The sequence below is a fragment of the Lepidochelys kempii genome, chromosome 6 (genome assembly GCF_965140265.1).
Source record: "Lepidochelys kempii isolate rLepKem1 chromosome 6, rLepKem1.hap2, whole genome shotgun sequence".
Taxonomy (NCBI): domain Eukaryota; kingdom Metazoa; phylum Chordata; order Testudines; family Cheloniidae; genus Lepidochelys; species Lepidochelys kempii.
The window spans coordinates 31,099,148-31,120,165 of NC_133261.1; the positions used below are offsets into that span (position 1 = coordinate 31,099,148).

The 21,018-nt window shown below is 39.4% G+C and overlaps 1 protein-coding gene across 6 annotated transcripts in view; it reads left to right on the top strand.

Annotated features, from left to right (window-relative positions):
• Positions 1-21,018, top strand: part of ABCC8 (ATP binding cassette subfamily C member 8) — a 135,334-nt gene that overhangs the window by 18,413 nt on the left and 95,903 nt on the right. For all 6 annotated transcript variants that reach the window (XM_073347371.1, XM_073347372.1, XM_073347373.1 and 3 more), the window contains 3 exons: positions 1,320-1,508; positions 12,844-13,008; positions 16,624-16,779. In XM_073347371.1, coding sequence (XP_073203472.1) covers positions 1,320-1,508; positions 12,844-13,008; positions 16,624-16,779 — 510 coding nt within the window. The remainder of the gene's footprint in view (positions 1-1,319; positions 1,509-12,843; positions 13,009-16,623; positions 16,780-21,018) is intronic.

Genomic DNA, 21,018 nt, shown 5'->3' on the forward strand with positions numbered 1-21,018 from the left:
TCTTTAAGACAGAACCCCTCTCATTGCTCCCTATAGAGCAATGCAATTTATGCCAGTCTCACTATAGACTATGTGCAATTTGCACAAATTCCCCCTATATTTTTTAGCACAAAATGGCTTTTAATGTAACACTACGTTGTAGAACCATTGTGTTACTGTTCACTGTGCAACTCGTAAGCCAAATCAGCATAAGTGGGTCTTGTGGCTACCCATTCTTAGTCTTCCTGTTTAACTAGAGAAAATTTCCCCTCCTCTTTGGCACAAGGCCAAGAGTACAGCTGCTTGAAAATTTTCCAGTGAAATGTTTTGCTATCAAATAATTTTGTTTTGACAAAATTGAAACTTTGCTCAAAAACATATTGATGTCAACAAAATTTTGTTTTGGGGGAAAAAATAATAATGAAGCATTCTGATAAGGCTGAAATAGAATGCTTCATTATTTTTTCCCAAAACAAACTTTTTTAAAATGGAATGTTCCAATTTTTTTGTTTAGCAATTTATACTATAAATTTAAAAGTCTAAATTGAAATGAAATGATTTAAAAAAATAATTTGTGGTCAAACTTCATTCCATGGGAAATTTTTTTATGTTCATTCTGATTCAGAACAAAAATACAATTTTTAAATTTCAGAGTAGCAGCCGTGTTAGTCTGTATTCGCAAAAAGAAAAGGCGTACTTGTGGCACCTTAGAGACTAACAAATTTATTTGAGCATAAGCTTTCGTGAGCTACAGCTTGCTTCATCGGATGCATTCAGTGGAAAATACAGTGGGGAGATTTATATACATAGAGAACATGAAACAATGGGTGTTACCATACACACTGTAACAAGAGTGATCACTTAAGGTGAGCTATTACCAGCAGGAGAGTGTCGGCAGGGGAAGGGAGAACCTTTTGTCGTGATGATCAAGGTGGGCCATTTCCAGCAGTTGACAAGAACGTCTGAGGAACAGTGGGGGGTGGGGATAAACATGGGGGAAATAGTTTTACTTTGTGTAATGACCCATCCACTCCCAGTCTCTCTTCAAGCCTAAGTTAATTGTATCCAGTTTGCAAATTAATTCAAATTCAGCAGTCTCGCGATGGAGTCTGTTTTTGAAGTTTTTTTGTTGAAGAATTTTTAAATTGTGGATTTTCCCATGAAACAGAATTCTAGTTCCTGCCCAGCTCTAGCCCAGAGGTTACTGCTTATCAAATCAATATTCTGAATCATCTACTCTCGAGGGTCATTTTTAAAATTTAAAATATCAGTTGTATTTACATATTGTAATGTTTATATAACCTTCTTTTTATTTATTTATTTTTTTTAATTCTGGGCAGAACAAAAGGTCTCCATATCCACAAGGATCCAAATCAATTTGGTGTGCTCTCTGCTGTGCTTTTGGGAGACCACTAGTTCTCAGCAGCACTTTCCGTATTCTGGCTGACTTGCTTGGGTTTGCTGGTCCCCTCTGTATCTCTGGGATTGTTCACCACGTTGGAAAAGGAAATAACACCATCCGTCCACAGGTACTACCTAGAATATCTTAACAAAGAGCCTGATCCAAAGCCTACTAAAACTAATTGGAATATTTCAGTTGACTTCCATGGGTTTTGGATCAGGCCCTAAGTGAACATATAGAGGTTGGCCTCTGACACAAACAGAACGCTACTCCTGAAGTGTGTTTTGATTACTCATTTGGAATTTTCTATTTATGATCATTATTTGTACACTTGTGATGCCAAGAATGTACTAGGTGCTGTCCACACACATAAGACGTCTAGGGCCCTACTTCAGGGAAGCATCTCTATTCAAGACAGTGCTTAAGCACATACATAAGTCCCCTTGAAGGACTTAAATATATGCTTGAAGTTAAGTATGTGATTAAGTGCTTTCTTGAACTGGAGCCTCGGTGCCTGCCCTGATGACCTTATGCTCTGAAAAGGGAGAAGTTTATTTTAAGGATGGGGGTCCAGCTTTTAATTTCTGACAACGTGGGCTATCTTAAAGGACTGAAGCAGCAGCAGGCTTTTATCCTAAAACTATAGGACAAAGTAATTGAGCTATGACAAAGAGTTTCCATCAGAGTCTTGAGGGAGCTCATCTTTGAAAGGTCAACTGAAAGGTCAACTATAAGAGACTTAGACGATGCTATCCAAGGAAATAATATCCAAGAAAAAAAGACTTCATTCTTGATTATTCTCAGAAACAAAAGCACAATGAGCATTTTCACACTATACTGCTAAGTCATTTCTAGGAAAGGATCATTATTTGTGCTATTCGCTGATTTTTTTTTCTTTTTTAATATAACATTGTTTCCTGTAAGGGCCTGATCTAAATCCCATTGACTCCAATGTACTTTGGATCAGGCCTCAAACTAAATATTAAAATGTATTGCATGTGTTGGAGAGGCGAGATTTTTGACAAAGTTTTTAAGCTTAGAAACAATCATTCATTTATCCAACAACAGTCCTTTATCTTGTGCTTATCCTAATTGGAGAGCTGTGGGGGTCCCTGCCTCCGTAGGTGGCAGGGGACCCAGCAGCTCCCAGCTGGCACTGGCTGAAGTCACGGAGGTATTTGGAAGTATCAGATTCCATGACGTCCGTGACAAAATCACAGCCTTAATCATGAGCTGTGACTCTTGCTGATTTGCCTGGAATGAAGGCATTTATTGATTCTGCTCTGTTTAACTTCCCCTAACAAGCTTTGACTAATGATCCCCCCCACACACACACACCCCATGCAGAAATCTCAAGACTGGCCCTGATAAACTTGGAACGGAATCTCATCCAGCTGTGCTTGATAGCTTGACACGATCATTGGGTGCAACTGAGGGGCAGCCTCTTGGCTGTTCTAAATTATGCAAGTTAGGGGTCACCTGAATGTAGCCAGACTAGTTGTTTTCCTTATTTTCTCATGAAGGTTACTGATTCTCTTTCTCACTCTATGCACAAGAGCATCTGCTCCCCTCTCTCAATAGAGACCTGGGTTAGGTCCAGACAGCTGCCACTTTTCTGGGGCTGCCTCCTGTTTGGCTCATCTCTTTACCTCCTCCCCTCCCCCTCCCCCCAATCCAAATTCTGCTTGAATTCCATTTTCTCTTTTCACAAAGGGAGGGGGCTGATCAGACATCATGATTCTTCAGCTGTCCTTTTGCAACATCTGACCCTAACCTCATCATGCGTGTGGGTCAAAGCCTCTAGTTGCTACTTTTCCTTGTCAGAGTCCGAGGTGAGAGAGGAACCCAAGGGGTAACAAAAGCAAAATATGAAGGAATTCATTTTCCAGTGTAATCAACAGTTCAGGTATAGACTGTTCCCCATCTTATCCATAGTTCACTTTTTGTATACTATTAATAAAAGTGAGATAAACAAACTTCTGTTCCAAACTTAGAGCTTCTTTTATTTATTAATGAAATCCTTAAATCTTTTTTGGTGGGTGGGCTAAAGCTGCAAGTTGAGAATGTCCATGCCAACAGCTGCCTGGAGTGCAAATGAATGAAGCCGGTTGGTCCACTGTCCCACTATGGACCATGAAAGACTGCATGATAGGATCTTGCCTTTGGTACAATGATGCCCAGAGAAGCTTTCTCTTTTCATTAGGCCTGGCTTTCACATAGCTTCACTGCCAAAACAGCAATTGGACTTCAACTGTGAAAATTGCTTTTAGCTCTTGCAAAATAACAAGAAATGTCTTTCAATTCAAGCTGTATGTAAATAAACCAATATACTTAGAGAAACCTGCATGTGCCTAGGTCTGTTATGAAAAAGCTTTTATGTGTGATTTTCCTTGCAACAGGAACAGAGCTGGTACTAGATATAAGCAGACTAAGCCATTGCTTGGGGCCCCGAGCAGCTCAAGGGAGCCCCCATTCACTTTTTATAATAACTTGTCTATTTTAGTATTGGGAGAGGCCCCCCCTCCCCCCAGTATTCCTGCTTAAGGTCCCCAATAAGCTAGCACCGCCGCTGAATGGAAAACCTCTTTATTTGTGATGAATCAAAGGGTAAATACCTTTATTAATAGTTTGCTCCTGGGAATGTAGGAAATGTTTTAGCTGTGGGAAAACAAAGATGGAGAAACCTTTTAGAAAACAATCTTATGAAGATAAGGATAATTTGGGGGTGGAGGGGAGGAGAAGTTTGTCTATGAAGGGCCAGATTCTGTCTCAGTTTCAAATCTAGATTAACTCCACAGAAGTCAATAGGTCTGATTCTCTGTTTGCTTGGATTTACTCCATATATACGCTGAAGTAACAGGTCAGAATCTGGCCCAAAGTGTAGTACAAAACTTTAGTTACAAACTGTACGACACTAGCAACTACTGGGGGCTGGTGTGTTCACAAATTAGGTATGCAGTGCTGTGTGTGTTGCGGGAGAAGTCCGAGACTTTAATTAAGGTTTTGCATTATCCTGTGAGTGATGCTTGTGTGTTACAGATTTCTGAATATGATGGAGGCAGAAGGAAGTTCTCTGTAGTGATACAGAGTCTGTCACTATCAGTCAAAACATGCTGTGTGGGCATTAGGGTGCAGCTACAAGATGTCCCATAACTTGGCATTTCTTTGTTCTAAAGGGCTTGCACTGAGGAGATGTCATAGAGAACCAACGCTAATGATCGCTTTCAAAGTTTTCCTTTATGAAATTGTATACACAGTACCAGTTAAAAAACCTTAGAATCTGACATGGACAGTTTAATATTCTTATCTTATCCACAATTTCTGCCTGTATCATTTTTGTTTTAAGCAAAATTACAGAAACAATCAGAAGATACTAAGAGCAGCTTTAAAGTAAACAGCTATGAGGATAATATATGGTATTTGCTACATCTTTCAAGCCCTCAGTCATAGAGACTGAATGTCTGGGCTCTTAGGTCATACGGATATCACAGGCAGTGTAATAACTACCGTTGGCAGTACTACAGCAAGTCACAGATCTATAATTTTATAAATTCTATCAAGCTTTTCATGTTTGTTTATAACTCGGTAGCATCATGATTTGTTGTTCACCTCTCGGAATGTTCTTGTGATATTTAGCTTGTATGTACCTCAGTCATCTTGCATTGAAGAAAAGATCCTGATGATGTGACAACCTGTTTGGTTTGTCAATGGGATGTGTATCTTCCATCCTGAATGAACATTAGAAATCATAGATGAAGTAACAAGAGCAGATTTATACAGCAAAACCACAAAGACATGGGGGGGAAACCCCTAACAATTATAGGGCTTGACATGGCAAAGTGCTGAGCACTCTGGTCCCAGTCCAGCAAAGCACTTATGCACATGCTTAAATTTAAGTCAATGGGACTTCACTTCCTTAAGTGCTTTGCTGGATCAGGGCCTTAGCACTCGGCATATTGCTGGATAGAATGCATTCATATCTCCATTAAAATCCATGAATAACTCCTATGTTTAAGTTAGGGTACTTTTTTTTTTCTTTTTTAAAAAAACATTGTGATACCCTTCATAGCATCCTTGGAATAGTTATCAGTGGTTTTAAGTAGTTGTATTTCAATAGCTGCATTTAAAGGGTTTTGTAATGCCCCTTTGGAAAACAAAGACCCAGGTTCTCTGCTAGTATAATTCAGCCTTGAATTTGCAAGTCCTTGCATAGTGTGCAGGAAGAAATACAAGGCTTTTGCACTCTCGTTTAAGTGTGAGCAGAGGCTACACATGCATAGATATGAAGTTAAATACTAGGTATGGTCATCTGTAGTAAGTGGAAGCCATTCACCAGCCACCTATATGCCCAGTCCTTTATTTTATAGAACACAAGGTTAAAAAGGGTCTAGTTTGGGATGGAAAATGAGCAAGTTTGAGGACACTTGGGCTTAAGCACCCTCCTCAACATGTGAATAAGGGACATATCCACATGTTCCCTCATCCCCCAAGTATTATTCCTGCTACAAGGCACAAGTAACCTACAGTAACCCTTTGTACCTTTTGTTTTGTGGGCTAAAGCTTTCCATGCTAAACTGTGGGACTTTGGGTGTTAATTTCCCTTCTATTTGATTTTCACAGAAGTTTGAGTTTGCAGCTGCAGCTCCATCTCCATCTCCATAGAGTTAGAGGGAAGTTCACTGTTACCTGAAATGCCAAAATCATAAGCAATCTGGGACAGGGACTTCATTTTACTATATGTATGTACAGTGCCTATGTATGTTGACACTACCTTAGAATAATGTGAAATCTATAAAACTATGGATAATTAAAAATACAATATAATATCCCATTTGCCATAATTTCATAACTATAATGGATGGGCATGTAGCATGATTATTCAAAGAAATTTTCTACTTGGTATGTGTTTAGCAAAACAAGTATCACCAAAGATTTTTTGTGTTCTGTTGATATGCCTTGGAGACTCCATCTGGTTGAATATGTTTTCAATGGGTCCATTCTTGATATGGATTAAAATGCAGAATTAGTACCATTCCACACAGTCTCCTTATCTGTTCACAAGTATAGCTGCTAAAGTATGTTGACAAGTGAAGCAAAGAACTGATGCTATTATTCTTTAATTGCCCTTAACTTTGATGTCGTCTGTTCTCCACTACTCAGTGACACCATCAAGTATCAAATGAACTGGAAGGATCAAACATTCAAGTTCTGGTACTGAAACACATGACTAACTTTAGGCATGTGAGTGGTTCCATTCATTTCAATGAGAGAAATTAAATGCTTAAAGTTGGGTCTGTGCTAAAGTACCTTGATGAATCAGGGCCTTATGCTTAGTTGCCTGCAAATTGTTTCTAAAAACCATGATAAACTGTATTAAACAAAGTAGTAAATTTTTGGAGCATACCTGACATGAATTCCATTACATCATCATTATTCATTAGTTCAGTTCTCAGTCTTACAGAAACTGTCCTTTCCAATCCTAACAAAAGATTGTAAATTGGCTTTGCTTTCTCACTGAAGTCAATGATTTTCTGGCTGATATATGTAGTATATATTAGCACGTGAATAATTGAATGAATTGGCTCTGATATTGGATGTAGCCCCTTGTAAACTAAGGCAAACATTTTCCAAAGTGGTTTGTAACTTTGGGTAACTCAATTTTTGATCACCCAAAAACTTAGGTGCCTAAAATTAGAAGATGAGCAGTTTGGAAAATTTGGATGCAAGTACTTGATATCAATGATTTTATGTGTACCTAAATGTAACCTTAACTTTGTCACAGAGATCTGACTCTATAGCAATCAATTGAAATAATGCATTTCTGCTAGATTAAACGTCTGTGGTTTGTAATACTTACGTCACTTGAATGATGGCAAATGGCCTAATGTTTCTTTTACTGTGGCAACAGAAATTGTTCTTCTGTCCTTGGTTTTTATTGTGGAAAACAGCATCTATCAATTTAGTCTTGATGGTAGAAAATAAACAAACAAATGGTGTATGCTCCTATTTTGGGAGCTTGGGACTCTCATGTAATATTCGATGCTCTTGTGAATAGTCCACTGACTTATTATATACGTAGGCTATGACTTCAATGGAACTACTCGTGTGAGTAAGGAATCCTTGAATGAGTAAGGGTCTTCGGGGCAGACTTTTTTGTTACTTGTGGCAAGCTGAGCTCAGCCTCAGTGGGAATCTCAATACTCTATAGTCAGCAAACACCGTTTACAAGATGTTATGTCACTAGGAGATGGGAGGGCTAAGAGACCTTCACTCATTCAAATCCAGCCTAGGTCAGTGCTGAGTGAAAGTCCTTGCCATCTGATAGCTGTTCAGTTTGGCTAATGTTTAGTGAGGAGTTTGGCCTCAGTCCAATTCCCAGTGTACAGGTGTCCACAGTACAAAAACACAATCCACATTCGGTACTGATTGGTCACTTCATTGACAGTCTCAGCAGAGATGCCAAGAACTGTGTGTGGATAGATGCTGAACTATCTTCTTACCATGGGAAGGAGTCCTGCTAGGCGAAAGCTGGGGACTGCTGGCAGGGAACCATGTGAGGAAGTGTGCACTGCCACTGCATGAAGAAGAGAAGATTTCAGAAGACTTTCTACTGATTATCCTGGGCACTAGAAACTCTTACACAGAATTTTTGGATATTGGCCCATAGTCTGCAAGATAACTGAGCATGTGCCTAATTTTAAGCTTGTGAATAGTCCCACTGAAGTCAGTTAAATTAATCATGTGTTTCAGTACCTTGCTGAAAGGGGGTCATGTTGCCCATTAAAGAATGTAAGAACAACCATACTGTGTCAGAACAATGGTCCATCTAGCCCAGTATCCTGTCTCTCTGACAAAGGCTGGTTACTGGTGCATCAGAAGGAATGAACAGAACAGTGCAATTTCAAGTGATCCATTTCCTATCGTTCAGTCCCAGCTTCAGGCAGTTGGAGGTTAGGAGCACCGGAGCATGGGGTTGCATCCCTGAACATTTTGACTAACAGCCATTGATGGACTTATCTAATTCTTTTTTGAGCCCACTTATTCTTTTGGCTTTCACAACATCCCATGGCAATGAGCTGCAGGGATTGACTGTGTGTTGTGTGAAGTACTTTGTTATGCTTGTTTTAAACCAGATGAGTATTCATTTCATATGGTGACCCCTGGTTTTTGTCATGTGAAGGGGTAAATAATGTTTCCTTATTCACTTTCTCCACACCATTCATGATTTTATAGCCTTCTATCATATCCCCCCTTAGTCATCTTTTTTCTAAATTGAACAGTCCCACTCTCTTTAATCTTTCCTCATATGGAAGCTGTTCTGTAGCCTATTTATTTTTGGTGCAGAGAAGAGTAACCTTTCCAATACTAATATCTTCTCTAACATGGGACCAGAACTGAAGTATTCAAGGTGTGAGCATACCATGGATTTATGTAGTGGAATTATATTTTCTATTTTAATATGTATCCATTTTTCTAATCGTTCTTAACATTCTATTAGCTTTTTTGACTGCTATGGATGTTTTCAGGGAAGTATCCATGATGACTCCTAGATCTTTCTTGAGTGGTAACAGCTAATTCAGATCCCATCATTGTGTATGTGTAGTTGGGATTATTTTTTTCCAATATGCATAACTTTTCACTTTTAACATTGAATTTCATCTGCCATTTTGTCGCCCAGGCACCCAATTTAGAGAGGTCTCTTTGTTACTCTTTGTAGTTAAATCCAAAACTGACTAGAGTAATTTTGTATCATCTGCAAATTTTGCCACCTCACTGTTTACCCCTTTTTCCAGATCATTTATGAATATGTTGAACAGCACAGTCCAGTACAGATTGTTCAGGGACTCCACTATTATTTACCTCTCTCCAGTGTAAATAACTGACCATTCTTACCCTTTATTTCCTATCTTTTAACCAGTTACTGATCCATAAGAGGAGCTTCCCTCTTATTCCCTGACAGCTTAGTTTACTTAAGAGCCTTTGGCGAAGGACTTTGTCAAAGGCTTTCTGAAAGTCCCAGTATACTATATCCACTGGTAACCCTTGTCCACGTGCTTGTTGACTTCCTCAATAAATTGGTGAGTGTCCTCGGATTTATCATCTAAAAAGAATTGCTTGGGTGTGGGAATCACTCTCATATCCACTGCAATGAAGACAGATGCAAAGAATTCATTTTTATTTCACAGCAATGGCCTTCTTTGAGTGCTCCCTTAGCACCTTGATCATCCTGTGCCTCCACTGACTGTTCGGAAGGCTTCATCCTTCTCGTGTACTACTTAAAAAAAAAAATTGCTGTTCGTTTTTTTGTCATTAGCTAGTTGCTCTTCCAATTCTTGCCTGGTCCACCTTACTATACTTGACTTGTCAGAGTTTAGGCCCCTTTTTATTTTCCTCACTAGGATTTGACTTACAATTTGTAAAGGGTGGCTTTTTGCTTCTAACCACCTCTTTTACTCTGTAGTTTTGCCACAGCAGAAATTTTTTTTGTCCTCTTACCTTTATTATTTTTATTTGGGGTATATACTTAGTTTGAGCCTGTATTATGGTGTTTTTAAATGGTCTCCATGCAGGCTGCAGGCATTTCACCATTGTGACTTTTTCTTTTAATTTATGTTTAACTAGGTTCTTCATTTTTGTGTAGTTCCCTTGTTTGAAGTTAAATGCTCTTGTGGTGGGTTTCTTTGAAAACTTTTTCCCCTGCAAGGATGTTAAATTTAATTATGTTACGGCCGCTGTTACCATGTGGTTCAGCTACATTCACCTCTTGCACCAGACTTGTGCTCCACTTAGGACTAAATCTCTCCCCTTCTGGGTTCCACAACAAACTGCTCCAAGAAGCAGTCATTTAATGTGTATAGAAATTTTATCTCTGCATCCCTTCCTGAGCTGACATACCCAGTTAACAGAAGAATAGTTAAAATTCCCCATTACTGCATTTTATGTCTTTGTAGCCTGTCTAATCTCCCTGAGCATTTCAAAATCACTGTCACCATTCTGGTCAGGCAGTCAGTAGTACGTTCCTACTGCTATACTCTTATTATTCAAGCATGGAATTTCTATCCAAAGAGATTCTGTAGTATTGTTTAATTCATTTAAGATTTGTACTTTATCTGACTGTGATTTCCTTCACACATATTGGCACTCCCCCACTGGCATGACCTACTCTGTGATTCCTATATATTTTGTCCCCTGGTATTACCACATCCCATTGACTATTCTCATCTCACCAAGTTCCTGTGATGTCTATTCTAGCAGTATCCTTATTTCATGCCAGGCACTGTAGTTCACTCATCTTAATATTTAAACTTCTGAGATTTGTATAAAGAAAAGGAGGACTTGTGGCACCGTAGAGACGAACGAATTTATTAGAGCATAAGATTTCGTGAGCTACAGCTCACTTCATTGGATACATCTGATGAAGTGAGCTGTAGCTCATGAAAGCTTATGCTCTAATAAATTTGTTAGTCTCTAAGGTGCCACAAGTACTCCTTTTCTTTTTACAGATGCAGACTAACATGGCTGCTACTCTGAAACCTGAGATTTGTATATAAGCACTTGCACATTTTGTCAAAATTCAGTTTCTTGCCTTCATGTGTTATCTTTAAATGGGACTTTGTACTTTTGACTGTTCCTCACTAGCTCCTACCTGTTCTTTACCAATTCTTTTCTTATCCGCTTTACTAGGATATAGAGTTTCCACTTTTAATAAATTAATCTGTAAGGGATGTCTCCACCTGAACCATGTGTCGCTCCACAACTGTTGGCTTTGCCCTTACCCTTTTGGCTATGTCTACACTACCGTGGTAAGTCGACCTATGCTACGCAACTGAATAACATAGCTGGAGTCAACGTATGTGAGGTCGAGTTACCACGGGGTCTACACTGCAGGGGTCGATGGGAGAAACTCTCCTGTTGACTTACCTTACTCTTCTCATCGGGGTAAAGTACAGGGGTCAGCTGGAGAGTGATCTGCTGTCGATTTCGCAGGTCTTCACTAGACCCGCTAAATCGACCGCTGATGGATCGATCTCAGAGCATCGATCCTGGCTGTAGTGTAGACATAGCCTTAGTTTAAAAAAATCCTCCACACCTTTTTAATCTTGCATGCCAGCAGTCTAATTCCATTTTGTTTCAGATGGAGCCCATCCTTCATGTATGGGCTTCTCCTTTACTAAAAGGTCCCCCAGTTGCTAGTAAACCTAAAACCTTTCTCCCTACACCATCATCTCATCCACACAGTAAGATCCTGCAGTTCTGCATCTTTCTTGCCCTTCGTGTGGATCCTGAACCATTTCAGAAAATGTTACCATGGGGGTCCTGGCCTTTAATCTGTTATCTAATAGCCTAAATTTGGCCTCCAGGACCGCTCGCCTACCTTTCCCTTGTCTTGTGAAATATGCAACCTTCGCATTTGGCAGGCAATTTACCATGCTGTTCTCCCAGTCCTCACAAACCCAACTATCTATATTGCTAATAATTAAATCCCTCATTACTGTAGCTGGCTCTTGCTAGTAACTCGGGTTCCCTCCCTGGGTGAGGTATCCTCAGTGGAAGAGGATACCATGACATCATCTGGAAGAAAGGTCCCAACTATGGGATTGTTTCCCTCCACTCCAGCTTGATGATGTCCTTTCCCAAGACTTTCATCCTCCTTGACAGCAAAGAGGCTGTCAGACTGAGGGTGGGACCTTTCCATTGTGTTCCTGAAAGTCTTAGCTATATACTTCTGTGTCCCTTAGCTCCTCCATTTCAGCGTCTTTGGCCTCAAGCACCCGTATTGCATCTCTGAGGGCCATGAGCTGCTTTCACCATATGTGTACATACACCACCTGCCCACAAGGCAAGTAATCATACATGCTGCATTCAGTGCAATAAACTGTATAGCCCCCACTCTGCTTCTGGACTTCTGCCTGCATTATTTTTATTCTTGAGGGGGATTTATTGGTGGTGGGGGGGAAGAGTGGCTTGTTTGTCTGCTTGGTTGGGTTTTGGGCGGCGGAGAGGTGGAGGGGTTATTGGCCTAAGATTAGAGTGTGCGCGCTCTCTCTCTCTCTCAACCTTCTTATAAAACTGCCCTGTTTGCCAGCACCTCTGGCAGCTTAGGTGCTGGCTTCTTAAAACCCTGCTCTGCATGAGTTAGTCCTCCTCCCCGCTTTTTAAGGGATTCTACAGGGGTTTGGGTGTGTCTATGGATTTCTGTTATTCCATAAAAAAAATTCTGCTGAATATAATTTTGCAGTTAAACAAAAATCTACTAATTCTTCTGAATCCAAAGATAGACTTCACAGTCTGATGCACTACACCACTGTCTTCTTGAGTCTTCAGACTGACTGTATCGGGTCAGATTTGAAACAACTTCCAAAGTAATAAATTGAACTCTTCAAACATGAGTTGTACAAAATTAAGCTTGACTGAAAAAAATTCCAATTTAAATCTGTTTTTTAACTTTCTTTTTCTTACAGATTAAAATTCTTGGTGTTTTCTTTATTTCGTCTCAAGAGTTCCTGGCCAATGCTTATGTTTTGGCTGTCCTCCTATTTTTTGCCCTTCTATTGCAAAGGACAATTCTCCAGGCATCATACTATGTCGCCATTGAAACTGGAATTAACTTGAGAGGAGCAATTCAGGTACCCAAGATGATGATAAGTAACATGTCTACATAGGGAAAATGCATACATACTAGAAATACAACCGCTGTAATAGACTCATAGGTTTAAATTCTACTTAATTATATCATAGTAAATTGGGAGCTGTCCCACCGAGATAAATGAAACAAAAATGTTCCTATCCCCCATCACACCATCAGCCCTTCTAGTCCAGTATTTGGCCTCTAATAATGGGCAGTAATGGATGCAGAGGAAGTACAAGGCCTCAGAAGTTGCTGGTTATGGAGTAATATGCTCATAGGAGAACTTTATTCCTAACATTCTCATTTAGAGATTGTATGCTCTGAATCATGAGAGTGCAGTGGCACCAATTCCGATATATTTGGGGGGAGGGGAGGAATTCTGGTTCCCCTCCCTCTCAGCAGGGACCTCATTCTGGTCCCTGCTCATTTTCCATGCCCTCCCCCCAGACCCCCTTGCTGGGACCCAGAGTCTCCCTCGGACAGGAAGTCTCCTCTCTCTCTCTCACCCACACAGTACATAACCCAGTGCCTCCAGGAGTCAAATTCTTAGAGGACTCCCCTGTGCTCTGCCATATTGGAACAGACTCCCTGTGCACTTGATCGCAACACCATTGGCCCAGCCACATTTCTGTCTGGATGGAGGGGCTGGGCCAAATTTCACTCATGTTGTGACCGTGCCTCTGGCAGTAGCCTTTTGCTGATTTAGTACAGGACTACTGCTTTAAAGTAATAGGGCCATCGCCACCTTCAGTTCTGTGGCCTATGGAAGTTTGAGTGCAAAAACCTTTGGGAAAGGGGTCTTTTCCCCTCCCGATACCCCTAATTGGTGCCACTGAGTTATTCTGGATTTACAGCAGGGTAACCAAGACCAGAATTTCTGACTCTCGTAACAGAGAGAGTCATCAAAGAAGTGGGTTTCCATAAAAGACAAATAATCACCCAAATTGAACCCATTAGGATGTTATGTGGGCCTTGTACAATAAGATCCTTTGTTACAATTTGCATTTAATCATCTTATTTACCGATTTCATATGGCTATCGATGGAATGTTTATATATTTTAAACTGTGTACTGTAATCTCTGGTCATGTATAATAAAATCAAATATCTATATGAATTAAAATATCAATAATATTAAAAGAAATCTTCCCTCCATGGAAAAAGAAATAAACCTTCACCCTTTTGCAAAAAGTCTTAGTATACAGATGGGCTTTGCAATATACCTCAAAGGTGAAGAAATTCAGTGTTTGTTAGATTAACTGGGGAAGTTAATTCCAAAGAGAAGCTGTAAAAGATACAAGAGCAGAATTCAAAGAGCCCATCAAAATTTTACCTGAAGCAGAGACTTAAAACAATCGGCAGAGAAATTTTAAAAAACCACAGATTTACTAGAAAAATTCTCACTGAATATTCAGCCCCATGTTATGTCCTGGAATAGACATATTATTTGATAGCGAATTTTAAAATTTCATCCTTGCATACATTCAGCATGTTGACTAAGGATCATTTACACAAGTCATAATAAAGTTATGCTCTTTCAAGAAGTCCATAATTGGACTTATGGATTGTTATTACATGGAATACTGGTTATTTATAGATAGTAAGGTTGAATGTACCTTAGAGGGATCTAGATTTTAAAGTATACTAGAGCTCTTCTAAAAATTGTGATTATGTAAACAATGAATCTTTAAAGTGTCCCTTAAATGTATTGTGCACATAATTCTGCCACCATTCCACTGAGAAATGTCTTATTCCAAAAATAGTGTCCATTGAAATCAATAGGACACCTTGAAAAATACATTACTACTCAACATGAGTGACGGTGGCAGAACCAGGCTCATAATATTATATAACTGTAAACACTGGATCAGAATGACTTTATTTGCTATACAGAGTTCTGCAGTTAGAAAAATTCTAACAGTAAATGGAATAATTAATTGTAATGTTATAAGTTAATATTGCTAGATACACTGGTCAAAACATACCCTAAGAGATGTGAAAAGTCAGCCCGATAGTAGTTAGCATTAATTAGACCTCCTATCCATTCAAATACACTAACAGCCACTGAGAGTACCCATTTATTACAAGGACTCTCATTAGCTGCCTTATTATTTAATCCACTTCTGATTATCCATTATAAATTCTTCTTAGCTGCCAGATCTCTGGATTCCACCCATTCCAACCAGTACTGCCCTGGTTAGAGCTGATCAGAAAATTTCTGTGAAAACAGAATTTTGATCCAAAATGTGAGGAAATCACAAATGTTTGGTTTTTTACCAACCTGTTCTCCTCCTCCTTAGCCTGGTTTCCCACGTTGTCCACTACTTTTAGCTGTCCTTAAAACTACCAATAACTATGAAAGGTACTTAAAATATCGTTGCCAGAAACTGATACAAAATTCCCTAAAAAGGTTACTGAGTTGCTGGAAATGAGTGTGCTTGCCAAACACTCCTTCCAGGATAGTTGTCACAAGCTAAGATTTTTGTTCCCTGTACTGTATGTTACACAAAAGTCCAGCTCGCGAAGAAATTCTGTTGCCATTCCAATGGAGAGCTTTTAGCAAACATCCTGGTGGCAGGAGAATGAAGATCATCAATTTGCCTGGCAGTCTTCCAGCCTATTGAGGTTTTTGGATACGTTCTCTTTGCTATAGTTTCTCAATTTCCTGGCAACCTTCCATTTCCTTTCCTCCCTCATACAAATCTGCACCTGTCCTACATGGCTTAATCCTTTGTGATTTATGGCTGGCAACTGAATGCAATGGATACTTGGAATCTGGGTGCCTTTCATCAAATAAATCTCATTAACAGCCATGAAGCCAAGCTGTATAGCTTTAGTACCTAAACTGAAAATCAATTGGTAAAAAGTGCTTCTCAAATATTGCATATTACTTATTTTCTGAATCATGGAGCCTAATTCTCCCCTCTCTTAACAATGGTTTTTAATTGAAAGGAGCATTAGCCCAACTATTTTATTCATCTGTGAGCTTGTGAAATTTTTATTGCAAATCTAGAGTTAAATTCTCAGATCCAACACAGTGAAGATCAGCACAGCAAAGCAGATCCTCTGGCTGGGTGAGGCCTGAACCAAACGTCATAGAAAGTTAGAGAAGCAAAAGTACCACAGACAGGACCAGCTCTCCTTGCAGAATCGGTGGTTTCCATGAAAGTTACCAGTAGGTCCTCGGGCTCTTTGAGGCTTCACCTCCCTAGTGGGGAATATTCAGCAAAATGTTATAAATCTGATCTCTCAGAGTTTTCCATGGGAGTGGAGGACAGAAGGTTCGGAAATTTTAAGTCCCATACAAAGAGTTCCTTGCACACATGCACAACTCGCACTAAAAGTAACAGTTTTTGTTATTTAAAGTTTGCAGGACTAGGGCATTTTTCTGTTTGTAACTGGAGGTCTTGTTTTGTGTATGTTCACTCACACTTTTTGGCCACCTTTGCTGCATTTGTCTTCTAAATAACAAATTGGTTATATTTTAAGATCAGCCCTTCACGTGGCGGGAGTGTCTCTAAAATGCAGAAACCAATCTGTTTTAATGGTAACGTAAAACAGTCAGCACTGTCAGATTTTTCTCTGAACATGAAACTTAATGTTCTAATTTCCAGACAAAAATATACAATAAGATTATGCAACTGTCCACTTCCAACATGTCTATGGGGGAAATGACTGCAGGACAGATCTGTAACCTGGTTGCCATAGATACAAACCAACTGATGTGGTTCTTCTTCCTCTGCCCTAACCTTTGGGCTATGCCTGTGCAGGTAAGAACATGGAATGTTCATATGTTGTTACTGTACTTACGCCTATAGTGATCATTCGCTCCTGAATTTTATTGAAGCAGGGAGAACAAGAAGATAGAAATAAAAATGTTATAACAAGGATAAAAGAGGGTTTTCACTTAGAATGTCATAAATTTCCTCAAGAATGTGTAGGTGGTGGTTGAAAATAGCATGTAAGTTGGCAGTGTGTTAGACTTGTATTGGGAATTAACTCTTGGAGTGTTGCCAAACAAACTTAGCTTTCTGCCACAAATACCATCAGGTGCTGCCCCTTATACCAGTTGCATTACTTTGATGCACCATCACGTTCACTGCATTGTGACACAACAACAAAGGGGCTAACCATAGAGCATTACAATCACTTGTTTTCTGAATCTCAATGGTGACCCACTGGAAGATGTAAAGGAAGCAGGGGCTTATTGAAATCACTTAAGGCTCAATCCTGCATTCTTTGGTCATTCAACAAAACTGCCCTCCAGGGCATGCCAAACTCCCCTGAAAGCCTAAGGACAGTAGGAGCTGGCTTTTTTTCTCTTAAACATCTATGCTCATTAGCCTGTCTTAAGCTGTTTTCAAAAACATATTTTAAACATTCGTCTTGAATTTTAGTGTGCATGAAAGTGGGAAACTAATAGCACTGGTCACCACGGGTATTGTACAGATGGGCACTGTGTATACTTCCTACCAAATCCCTCCTGGTACAGCTCATTCCACCCTGATTCCTCTCCTATTTTAGCCCTGGATCTCTGTCAGTCATAGAGTGCCAAGGTCCTGTCAAACTGCACAGTATTTTGTTCTGGCTTTTCTTTGTGGATAAATGTTTAACAGGAACTAGACGCAGACCACTACATTTATATCCCAAAATATTATTTGATGCCTTGCCCCAGAGGATAATACATACGCCCACTATTCCTACTCCTCGAAATATCCTTCAGGGCCATTACATTTTTACAACTCTTTCTTCTTGTGAATTCCAGACAGACCAGATAAAAATCTGGAAGAAAACATAGTTGTTTCTACACAGACAGCTGTGTTCTTTTGGATACCTATTTGGCCTAATTTGCTACAGTATTTAGCCTAGCCAAAAGCTGCATACACACTGTAATATGTGGGATTGTAGTACTAATAATTTCAAATGATTGTGGCTGTTGTTTTACACAGGTGCCTTTTTAATGTATCCAGATACTATAACTAGCAGCAAATCCCAATCACAGCTCATGCTCATGAAATTGCACAGCTTTGCTTGCCACATGAAATCGGTTTGCTATTTTATCCTCTCCTGTTTCCTTGCTCTGATCTATATACATGTCCATCCACAGTTCTTTACTCTTCTTTTTCCACTTGTACAGTACTGCCACCACCAGTTGTTGGCTCTTAATTGCCCAGTTCTGAAGCTCTTATGCATGTGTAATGCCCAGTGAAATCAGGTTTGCTTGCATCAGGGCTTTAAGACGAAGAAAGCACAAAGTTCCTAAGTGTCTAACCCACTAAAACAGAGAGAGAGAGAGAAAATTACTTAGTTTGGAAAAGTCCATATTTAACAAAACCATAGAAATCTCCCAAACTCCTACTGGGAATTTCGAGAGGAGGTTGATGGTACTACAGTGTCTCTGTATGGAAATTATTTCATCTGACATAAATACAGCAACTCCGATTGTATTTGTTGGGCTGCTTTTTTTGTTTTTGCCAAGAATTCCCCCCTGACAAATATAAATTCTCAACAGTGAAAGAGACAACAGACTCTAAATTAATATGCTGCTTTTTAAAGTAGACAATTCAGTTTCGAGTACATCAGTGATATTTCTGTTCATACTGCAAAGGTACTCTGTGAGCAGTTACATAGGGGATGGTCTGGATAGTCTAAAAGTCAGAAGAATGGATGTAGTCTAACTCAGCTGCTCTGAGCTTCATGGTGATTACTCCTGCCCCAAGCAGGTATAATTTCCATGAGGGTATGCATGAGGATACAGCTGGCGTGAACATATGGGTATTGATGATGTAATCATCCATTAGGTATTGAGGGAATAAGGCTACTGGATCAGAAAAAAACATTTTGTATAGATGATACCACAATAGTCCAGTGGATAAGGCACTGGCCTTGAAGTCAATAAATCTGGATTTTGGTGCTGCTGCTGTAACCTTTGGCAAGCCACTTTAACTTCTCTATTCCTATGTGTCTGCATCTTTAAAATCAGAATAATGATTCTTATGCCCTCTTTTGTAAAGCACTTGGAGATCTAAGCATTATTATTCAGCTTCCCTGGAATTCTAATTTGCAATAAAAGGCAGCTATTTTATGCTCCTGCCTTTATAGACTTTCATTTCTCAGGGAATTGGGAGGTACTAGTTTGCAATTCCAATATTTTGAAAACTGCAAGGGCAAAAATGAAACAGTCAAACAATATAATGTCTGCAGAGCTCAAGCAAAGCCCGTTCCTAAATTCATACCAAGATCTAAATGTGTGTAAAATTTAATGCAAATAAATCATTTACTACTTTTTATTATTTATAAAATGCGTTTTAAAAAGAAAAGTGCAAAAATTGTCTTACATTTTCTCCACAAATAGAGCATTAATTATTGCATCACTAAAATGTATGTTTCACTTTAGAATGATTGCCATAAATAGGAGTTTCATGTGCAGATTAAGGGCATGGTAAAGACCCCAACACAAGAGTGCTTGGCATTGCATGGGCAATACAATGGATTCCCTCATCAAATCTTTTTCCCTCGCTTGGTTTGTCACTTGCACAACTCTCAAATCAGACTGAAGTAGCTATAGCTAAGTTTGTCAGTCAAAAGAACAGAGGGACTTATTAATAGGGTAGATGTTGTAAAGAAAATGTTATTTCTAGAGCTATTTAGGAAGTTACTGATTAAACATTTTTTCATCAGAAAATGCAGATTCATTAAATAGGTTTCTCAGGTCCAGGATGGAATTTTTGGTGTGTGAATGAGTCTAGAATAGCCATTGGCCAGAATAGCTAGTAGCCAGGAAGTTAGAGCACTGACCTAGGATATGTTCTGGGATATGGGTGACTGCTCTGTTCCAGGTTTCAGAGTAACAGCCGTGTTAGTCTGTATCCGCAAAAAGAAAAGGAGTACTTGTGGCACCTTAGAGACTAACAAATTTATTTGAGCATGAGCTTTCGTGAGCTACAGCTCACTTCATCAGATGCATGTAGTGGAAAATACAGTGGGGAGATTTTATATACACAGAGAACATGAAATAATGGGTGTTACCATACAGACTGTAACAAGAGTGATGAAGTGAGCTGTAGCTCAGGAAAGCTTGTGGCACCTTAGAGACTAACAAATTTATTTGAGCATAAGTACTCCTGCTCTGTTCCAGGTGAGGGCCCTAACTGTGTGTGTGGGGGGGTGCGTGGGTGGGTGAATTGAAAGATCTCTGTTTCATCCCAATTGTGGACCAAAAACAAATGTTGAAACCTCAAAACTTTTCACATAATAGGATTGTTGTTTTCCAGCTATACCTAGTTCTTTTTCACAACAGTGTCTTTCAGCACTTCCTCATCTGCCCCATTTATGATTATTGTTGCCAGTGTCTGGACTACAGGAATAAATTGTCATGTTATTGTACAGAAAAATGAATTGGCTCGTCAAAAATGGGAGGGTTGAATCAAACAATTATCTGAGCAAGCAAAGCAATGTTATGCATTGAACCCATTTCCCTCTACTGCAGTTCAGAAGTTATATTTAACAGTCAGTGCTGGGAGTGAGGAAAGGTCAAGTAAAGTTACTTCATGTGTTACTGAACTGAATGTTATTAGAAGACCATGTGGAGAGGAAGAAGTGATGTTTTCTGGATTAGGAAGCTTTATTTCTTCCTTTGCAATCCAATTAATCATTTCCTCTTGAAATGCCTGGAGAATGCTCACACTTTTGAAATATCTAATGTATTACCTTACACTTTCTGTTATCATTCTAATAATATTGTGCTTGATTGAAGCTCTTCTAAGCCATGACATGAGCGAGAATAGGAGGAATTCTGGGTGACTCGGTGGCAAAACTCCCATTGACTCCAACAGAAGCTGCATCAGACCTCAGATGTCAAGTTAATGCATGAGAATTGAGAATAATGTCTATTGGCACAGAAGGGAGGCTGGCTATGCAGAAAGCCGACTAAAATACAAGTAGTAAACAAATTACAAAGTAGCAGCTATTTTTTTTAATTGCCTTCATGTTTAGGGCCAGATCTTCAT